At 46.2% G+C, this 9,997-nt stretch overlaps 1 protein-coding gene across 1 annotated transcript in view; it reads right to left on the bottom strand.

The window, feature by feature from the left end:
- Positions 1-5,741: 5,741 nt before the first annotated feature.
- ARFGEF2 (ADP ribosylation factor guanine nucleotide exchange factor 2) overlaps positions 5,742-9,997 on the bottom strand; it is a 57,883-nt gene continuing 53,627 nt past the window's right edge. Inside the window, exon 39 of the mRNA XM_044296333.1 lies at positions 5,742-8,094. Within this exon, the coding sequence (XP_044152268.1) occupies positions 7,927-8,094 (168 nt within the window). The 3' untranslated portion in view covers positions 5,742-7,926. The remainder of the gene's footprint in view (positions 8,095-9,997) is intronic.

Here is a 9,997-nt window from a genome sequence, read left to right as displayed (position 1 = left end):
AGACAGGCACTACACAGAATAAGCCACCGGATGATAGTGGCAGTGCCATACTCCACCTAAGGAGGAGGCCATGCAGCGTCCGCCACCGAATTTGGCGAAGGAGCCGTGCAGGGGGAACCAGAGTACGTAATGGCTACTCCAGGACCCCCGTACCGTAAGAGTCGCAGCGTGCCCGCCAGCACAAACTGACAGGCAGACTAGAGTCCGTAGAAGCCATGGTCTCACACTGCCCCAGGGAAGGAGAGCTAACCTTAAACACTCCACCTGGGAAGGGCGTTGAACAGGAACAACCGCCAAGCCAGCGTCAGGGTAGAACCACTAACTGAGGGATCGCCCCACTGCAGTGACTGCGAGCGCTAGTACCAGCATAACATCTGCACCTGCGGAGGAGAACGCGCTGCAAAGCTAAACCAGAGTGCCAGCACAACCACTTCCAACATCAGGAATGGTGGATAGGGAATATAGAGTCAGTGAAACACTTGACATGCTGGAACGTAAGCACAATATTACGTGCCATGGAGTACGCACTTGTTGAGACACATTGAACAGTGGAGGGCCATGGAGATAGGGGACGCTAGGACACATGACTGACGCTGGGCAACCCCCTGAGGAGAGAGGTTGTCATCTCCATGTTCCAAACCGGCACTGAAGGAAAAGGACACAACGTGGAACAGCCACAGTATCTACTGGCGGCACCGAAATACCATTAGAAGAATAAGACAGGGCATCAGCGAGTATCGATACTCGCTACGCTCCACTTGCAGAAGAAGCTAAGCATCTATAGTCGTGGCGTAGATGAAGTGCAACATCCAAGATGTGTACTCGTTCCCCACGGTAGTGGAACATTCGTGGAAGGGGCAATGTTGCAATTATCCCACCAATGAAAGGGGGCAATGCTTACGGCAAGTACTGCACTCAGTGGTAGTGTAATACTCCACAATGAAGGGTGATAATGCAGTAATGCATCTAGTAGGAACTGAATCCAAGTATAGAGAATACGTCTCGTACGGAAAAGGCAGGGCATAATACCGTCTCAAAACCCCACCTACGTAAGGAGGTAAGACAGTAAACACTGAACCAGGGATAATGCCATAGCGCCACCTATGGAAGAAGGCTAATGCCTATAGTAAGTGCTGTCCCCAGTGGGAAACCAGTTCTGCCACCTACTAAAAGGAGGAACGCCTACTGTCGGCACTGACAGTGCTAGTGCGTTAGACCCCAATAGAGAGAGATAATATCCAAGGGAGTACTGCAATACTACAGTAGTAGTGCAAATACTCCGCCTAAGGAAGGGGGCAATGCATACGACAAGTACTGCTGTGTACCTCGGACGCCATCTTGGAAGACCGCACTGAAATCACGGTAGAGACCGAAATACTGATCCCCCCCCCCTTCAGACGAAACCTTTCAGGGAGGGAGGGTGCATTTGAGCGTGACCCTAGGGAGGAAAGGTGGGGGAGTGGAGGTGACCGAGGAGGAAATATATCCTACTCTGGCTTGCTGAGTACAGTCTCACCTCTCAGAATCTTGCCCATGGCAGACGCAGGCTCGCCAGTGGGAGATATCAACCAAACTACCCAGGGGTGGGATAGGAACTTCTAAAGGTTCACTCACCAGATTGCGCAGGCGGTGCTTTATTAACTAAACGCCCCAGGAGGGAGCTTGGGGAGTCTGGCAGATCTACCATTGGAGTGCGCAGGCGATGCTAATCAACCATACGACCCAGAGGGTGATTGGGAGTCCGGGAATCCACCATTGGAGTGCGTAGGCGGTGCTTATCAAAAAAACGACCCCGTAGGGTGATTGGGAAGGTCCACCATTGGACTGCGCCGGTGGAGAATATCAACCAAACGACCCGGAGGTGAGTGGGAAGGTCTACAGGTCCACCATTGGATTCGCGCAGGTGGTGCTAATCCGCCAAACAACCCCGGAGAGTGTTTGGGAAGGTCCAGATGTCCACCATGGGATTGCGCAAGCAGCACTCTATTAACCAAAACGACCCAGAAGACTGGGAAGGTCTGGATATCCACCTGGATTGCGCAGTCAGCGGTTTTATGCACCAAACGACCCAGGAGGGCGATTGGGACGATCCAGATGTACCCAAACGGTTTGCGCAGGCAACCGTTTGTGCTTATCAACCAAACGACCCCAGAGGGTGATTGGGAAGGTCCGGATGTACACAATTGGATTGCGCAGGTGGTGCTCATCAACCAACGACCCCGGAGGGTGGTTGGGAAGGTCCGGATGTACACAACTGGATTGCGCAGGTGGTGCTCATCAACCAACGACCCTGGAGGGTGGTTGGGAAGGTCCGGATGTACACAATTGGATTGCGCAGGTGGTGCTCATCAACCAAACGACCCCGGAGGGTGGTTGGGAAGGTCCGGATGTACACAATTGGATTGCGCAGGCAGCGCTTGGCAACCAAACGGCCCTAAAGGGTGAAAGGAAGTATCCAGATGTACCAGAGGATTGCGCAGGCAGCGCTTCAACCAAACTGACCCCAGAGGGTGAATGGAAAACTGAAGGGTCCTCCTCTGACTGTGATAGGACCCGGGCCCAGTCTGATACTGACGGGGGGACCCGAATGGACTTTATTTAATTTGTTAAAACTGAGATGCCCACAATTGCGCAGGTGGTAATTGGGCAAGGCAGAGGAGTGAAAACTTCAACATTAAAGCTCCGCAGATGTAAACCCATGAAATCCTGTGTCAGCCATAAGAGATGGCTGACCAGGAGGGTTAGCTGCCTGAACCGAGGGCGGGGCTCTGTGAGCTACTGTGGGAGGGTAGGGGAGGTGTGGGCAAGGCAAGGCAAGGCGGGAAGAATTTGCGCCAGACCGCCCCCCCTCCCTGGTGAAGTGCGGAATAGTAGGCCGCAAGCCAGCCTAAAGTTATGAAACACGGCCAACTGTACGGCCGGATCACCGAGGGCTGCAGAGACAGCGCCACATGCCGCGATCAGCCGGAGGGCAGCGCGCTCCGCAGACATAATGAGTCGCTCTAAGAAGTCGCCCGGACCGCAGCGCCCACTCTTAGGCGTCCGCTTCCAGGGAATGATTATTGTTGGGGAGCGGAGACAAGAGGGAAAACAGACGCCGGCCGGAGTCCAACCCTGGCACTCTGCATCTACTCTACACCCCACCAAAACGGTGCGCACGGTTGCCCGCTGTGATTTAACGTCATTAACCCCCTATGTGCCAGAGTACCGACGGCACAGAGGGGGAGGGAAGCCTGTGGAGCTGGCTTAGTAATAAAAAATAAAATGAAGCCTGTGTCTGGCCAAGTTGGGAGCTATTTCCGTAGAACCCTTGAAATAGGAAAGGAGGGAGAGGATTAACATACTTACCTAGTCCAGTGTACTCACCTCTCATCCTCTTCTCTTCACCCTCCCTAAGTGGACCCTCAAGGTCACCTTCTCCAGCAGGGTCACCTCCTCAGCAGCTGGCACCGGAGTGGCAGGCGTCTGGTATGGCGGGAGGGTCATCTCTTTGGCGGACCCCTTGGCTGGCGGGATGCAGGGGAGCGAGGCTGCCCTGGTCCACCTTGTCTTCTGTGGGGAAGGCAGCAGTGCGGAACCGGCACTGGCGCAACTCGACCCCGGGAGAACAGGGAGGCGAGGCGTCCACTGTTGTCCCATCCGAAAAAAGAAAGGAAAAAATATTAAAAAAAATATAAAAAATCTTCAGGAGATCCCTGCAGAGCAGGGAGGTCTTGCCTCCTATTGACACTAGAAAAAACTGAAGCTCTCTCCAGGCTGGAGGGGGTATAGCTGCCGGGGGAGGAGCTAACAGCTTTTACTAGTGTCAACGCCTCCTAGAGGACATAGCTATACCCACGGTCTCTGTGTCCCCCAATGAATATGGGCGAGAAACTTGGATTATTTTTTGGGACTACTAGGAAAGTTCTTGAGAACTGGTCCAATCTGAACTCTGTCTACTTTTGACCCGGTAACGTATATTGTGTTTACTGCTCGTGATATTAATGAAATATTTATCTCGGTATATAGCCAAGAGTCCCCATACTGTGGAAATATAAAGTGTTAGGTGCCTCCATAATGCCGATTATTCTCTTAGCAAAGATGCATATTGTTAATGGAAGATCTGACATTATTTGAAAAGAGGACTAAACCCTTGGAAAGTTATTTTTCCATAGTCTGATTGCTGAGCTGAATATTTTATCATATTAATATCATATATTTTTGATTGGTCATAGGAAAACAGAGTTAATGGATAACATTTATTTTTCTGTATAATACGTGTTTTATTGCTATAGCCTGTTTGATAAACAGAAGATCCTAAGTTTCTCTTGGTATATGAGTCTGTTTGTTAAAGGTATGACACTAGTTGTCATAAATCACTAAGTTATACTGTGCTCGTGATATAGGGGTGCGTTAGCACCACCGTGTGGTGTGTTCAGGTATTATTTTGTAACTTCATTATTTGTTTTGCAATTGTATTGATTTTATATTATTTGTTTTATAATTTATGGTAGTTTTTTATTGTGCATTTTATTGTGCATATACAATTGTCCCATTGTTTCACTGCTTGCACAAATCAAATTAAGATATTCGATAAAAAGAACTTAGAGGCGTTTATGTCCGCCCAAAGGATCATATAATTTTTTTTATATATACATCTTTTTTTTGATCCTCTCTTTTATATGAAGATTCTTTTTATATAGAAGATATATGACAGGATAGACATACAATTGAATTCAGGAAGGCACCTGTGGCTGTCGGCCAGGTGCATAAGTGCCTGATGCATTAATTACTATTGTTATTTATCCAGCAGGCAGCCATAAGGAGGGTTTGGGTGGCCCTTCTCTCCATCGGCCCACCAGGAAATATCCCTGTAGGGTCTGCCCCAGTTAATGGGATGTCTTTTCCTGTATTGAGCATCTTGTTGGGATGTTATCACATCTGATCTAGCTGTTCTTTTCTGATCCTGCTGTTGTGTTCAGTGTGACTTGTGTTTCTTATAATTTACTTTGGTGGGCAGATGTTACTGTAGTGAATGAGATTCACAGAAATGCATGCAATCATGTGAGCAAGATAGAAGCAGTGCCTCTGCTGTCCATGGTTGTCAGATAGTGCAGCACAGCCTCATTCACGTTTATACAGATCACATGGACTGGAGTGGCAGTGATTCTTATCTGTATTATTGTGTGTGATGTCATCTGTATTTCCCTATGTTGTAGATACAGATGTAAAATACAGATATATATTGTAGATCAATTTATTTTCCGCTTCATTAAGATCTATGGGAAGAATAGGTCATTAGATGGGAACGTACAGCATGGCTAAAAGGTGTATGAATAGCTCCATACAATAAGAATAGGATCATAGTTTGACTGAAGGCCAAACAAGAACTGAATGTGGAGGAGGGGCCTGAGCTCAGCACCCAGGAATCACCGGTAGAGATGAGCGAACTTCTGTTTTAAGTTCGGCGTCTAAAGTTCGGGGGCGGGTTAGCGGAGAATCCCGATCTGGAACCGGATATGGATTCCGACTTCCGTTGTGGTCCGTGGTAGCGGAATCAATAATGGCCGATTATTGATTCCGCTACCACGGACCACAACGGAAGTCGGAATCCATATCCGGTTCCAGATCGGGATTCTCCGCTAACCCGCCCCCGAACTTTAGACGCCGAACTTAAAACAGAAGTTCGCTCATCTCTAATCACCGGGATGGGGAAGATTTCCAGAACCCCTCTTTCCCTCGGATATGAAGCCACCAGGAGACACCGTTAAAGCTTTATTGACACCTGATTAACATAGAATAGATAATAACCTTTATGGTACAGTCTATCTTACATAGAAAACTTTACAGAGGATTTCATAGATCTCTATTCAAAATGTTTACATCCAGCAGAATCATTAAAATCAGAGAATAGAGCGTAGAAGGAATAACTTAGACAGTGGAAGTATCATACAAAGAACATCCATGGGGGGTATGAATATATTATATATATATGAGATGTATACTTATGTCCCCAGACACATTCAATTGGGCAGATTATAAAAGCTGGATAAAAAGTAAACCATCTTTGTTGCCCATTCCAACCAATCACAGTTTTCATTTTTTCAAGAGCAAAATACAAAATGAAAGCTGTGCTGTGATAGGTTGTTATAGCAACAGAGACTTTTCTTTTAGACAGTTTTATAAATCTCCCCAGATTTTGTCCTCTCTGGTGAGGTCACATCCTAAACATTATTATAACACTGGATGAGATTTAAAGTTAATGATCCCCCTCCCCCATACAGATAATACTGCACCCATCATCCTCTCCATTCATCTTCAGGAGGAGGCTGCGACAGCAGAATGGTGGAGCTTTGAGCAATATGGCAGCCCAGAAGAACAACATTTCAGCCACAATCACTCTATATCGGATTCATCCCATCTATCAGACTGTATGAGCACATACATAGAGGCCTATCCTGAATAGGAACAAGTCCCGAGCACTGCAGCAATGGAAAACCACATGGAGGTGCCACATTCATGCTAGTTTTACATATAGCATTTTGCCGGAAAAAAATTGGTTTCTCATGGTGTTTTCGTGTACATTGTATTTGGGCCAAAAACCCTGCAGACATATTGCAGCAAAGTGTTATTCAGATAATAACAAATTATCACCTATTAGCTGGATAGGTGATAACTCTTAGATCGGTGGGAGTCCGACCCTGTCTGCTTCTCAATCCAAAGTCTATGGGACCAAGGAAGATAGAGTATAGTGCCCGACAACTATAATATTCAAGCATGGAACAGGAGACCCCCCCATCCTGGCAATTGGGAAGGAGGTGGGGGAAGGAGGGTCCTAGCAGCAGATATGTGATAATTTATTACTGAAATGTCACTCTAAAGTCTGTAGTGAAAACTAAAATATACTACACAATGAGGGATATTCAACTAGACTGGTGTTTTCTACGGTGTTCGTGATATCTCCTGTGTCTCCAGAGGATGCACTTCATTTAAATTTAAGCACTACACCAGCTCATAACATCAAACAAATGGGGTCTAACATGTTGCCAATCTGCAGTTTGTGACTTTTTTATGTCAGTTTTCTGGTGGAGGGGGGGGGGGTTTGATAAATCTCCCCCAAAGTGTTTTGATTTGTGGCTTTTTTCTTTCAAAATGGTGCATGCTCTGGGTATGGCATTTTTCCAATGGGCTTCTCTATAGGACTTTAAAAACTCCCAAAAAAAGCAAGTCACAAACGTAACATAATAAACGCCACCAAAAATACATGAAATTTATGGTAGTTTTTAAAAGCGTTTAAAAAAAGTGAAAAATAAAGCATGGGAAGAAGACCCTAGAAGGTATGTCATGTCTCCTGGCAGTAACCTACAATGTTAATGTGACAGAATGAGGAACAGAGGGCATCCATAACATATAAAGAGGCCCGGCTTTATACAGTATAATAACTATAGACACGTGGACAAATGGCTGCACCATGAACACTTAACATGAATTGTCAAAGTATTCCAAGGCTGTTGTACACAAGTAGGCACAGTTATTGCTCTCTGGTATCGGTCTTAGTAAGCAGCAGTGTCACAGAGAATACAGAATGAAAGAGGGATGACTAAGAAATGATACCTTATCCATCATCAGTAGAATCTCTCTATATATAAATAAGTGCAATGCAGGAGGTTCTTGGGGGGCCATGTAGCAGAGCTCAGCGCAGCCTCCAAAGTCACAAGAAAACTAACCCAACAGGAGAGAAGAAACAACCCATAAAAAGAAACTTAAAATATATTCAGGGGCCTCACACCTGAAGTAGCAAAAATAAAACTCTACAACACATTCGTTCCATCCTTCTCAACTCAGAGTCTGCAGAAGAAACCATTAAAGCACAGAGCTGGGACAGTAAGCGCCACCTCCCTCCTCTGCGCATCCAGCAACAGAGCACTCTAGGACAGTCACCAGTGATTAGGAGGTTGGACGTTGACCACCCAGCTGCTCTTCTGCTATCCAGATCCTGAAGACAATCCCGATACGCAGAAAGAACTTCCTGAGGACGGCACGGAGCTCCGGGATCAAGTCAAACTGCATGATCTCACACAAGTGCGGGTAATACTTTGAGGCATGAGCCCTGAACTAGAAGGAGAATAAATCACAAGTCAGGATACAAGGGAACAAGTCACGTGCAATATTATTATAAGCTATGGACTGTACTGTGACCGGCCCTCTATTATGCGCAGAGATATAGGAGAAGCCACTAACATTACAGTATATAATAATACATCTGAGATTTGAGGCAGAAATAACACTACAGTCCACAGCTTATAATAGTACAGAAAATATAAAAGTAAGAACTAATACTACAGTCCACAACAATAATACAGCACAGATATAAGAGAAAGAAGTAACACTACAATGCACATCTTAGGCTACTTTCACACTAGCGTTCGATCGGATCCGTTCTGAACGGATCCGATCATAATAATGCAGACGGAGGCTCCATTCAGAACGGATCCGTCTGCATTATTTTAGCATATAACAGCTAAGTGTGAAAATAGCCTCGTACGGATCCGTCCAGACTTTCAATGTAAAGTCAATGGGGGACGGATCCGCCTGAAGATTGAGCCATATTGTGGCATCTTCAAACGGATCCGTCCCCATTGACTTACATTGTAAGTCTGGACGGATCCGCACGGCCAGGCGGACACCCGAACGCTGCAAGCAGCGTTCAGCTGTCCGCCTGTCCGTGCGGAGGCGAGCGGAGCGGAGGCTGAACGCCGCCAGACTGATGCAGTCTGAGCGGATCCGCTCCATTCAGACTGCATCAGGGCTGGACGGCTGCGTTCGGGTCCGCTCGTGAGCCCCTTCAAGCAGAGCTCACGAGCGGACCGACGAACGCTAGTGTGAAAGTAGCCTTATAATAATACAGCAGAGGTATAGGAGAAGGAACTAACACTACAGTCCATGTCTATTAATACAAACATATGTGGAGTCACTAACAATACAGTCCACAGTTTATATTACTACAGCAGAGATAAGACTACAGTCTAAACTAACACTGTAGTCCACAGCTTATTACAGAGTATTAGCGTTAGGAGATGGATGATAGCATCTAACGATTGTGCTGTCACTACAATCGTTTCTTAACAATAACATAGGTGGCTTCAAGGCTATGTACACTTTTGGGAGCAATTTATTTTAATTATTGCATTGTACTTATTTTAAGCAACAAAAAAATTAATTGGTCTTTATTAAAAAATTGTGAACCACTGTCTTTGTGCAGCCTTGGAGTTTCTCTAGTAGCAGGATCTGCATTTTCACTCTGTTCCATCAGGGAACTCAGCTGACGGGCTCCTCATCTCTGACCTTATAAGCACTCATAGCTCAATTCTTTTTTTACTGATAAGAATGTGGCTTAAAGGGAACTAGTCAGCAGCAAAAGCCATCCCAAACCACCAGCAGTACCTTCAAGTAACAGTCAGTGAGTTTCTAATGATGATTTTCTTACTGCATGAGGATAAAAATTGGATTTTTGCACTTACCGTAAAATCCCTTTCTCGTTCAATTCATTGGGGGACACAGTACCATGGGTATACCACTGGGAGGAGAAGCCATAACATGAAATGGTAGATGGAAAACTAAGGAAGTGAGCCGAGAGGCTCCAGGACCAGGAAGAGTCTAAAGAAGAAATTTATGGGAGACCGCCAGGATCTCAAGGACAAGTGCCTGGGAAAAAAGGCTATATGCAAGAAAGGAACAAAGGGAAACACCCAGCTCCACCAAAGGTTGGAAAAAATAAGAAGTTAGAGTATAGGGAGCAGGGTTAGATGTCCTGCGCAATCACCAAGAGTTGAACAAGTGTTCCCTAGAGAGCCTGAGGAAGGATCTGGAAGAACCAGGGCTCCCCCTGAAGAAACAGGAGAGCAGCACAACCGGAAGCAGTCTGTTGGTAATGACCTATCATTCTGCATATAGAAGGATGCTCCACGAGGAGGATCTATAAGAGGACCGACCCAACAAGAAATATTAGACTGAGAGT

Source organism: Bufo gargarizans, chromosome 6 (genome assembly GCF_014858855.1).
Source record: "Bufo gargarizans isolate SCDJY-AF-19 chromosome 6, ASM1485885v1, whole genome shotgun sequence".
In the NCBI taxonomy this organism is placed as follows: Eukaryota; Metazoa; Chordata; class Amphibia; order Anura; family Bufonidae; genus Bufo; species Bufo gargarizans.
This window is presented reverse-complemented; position numbering and strand designations above follow the sequence as displayed.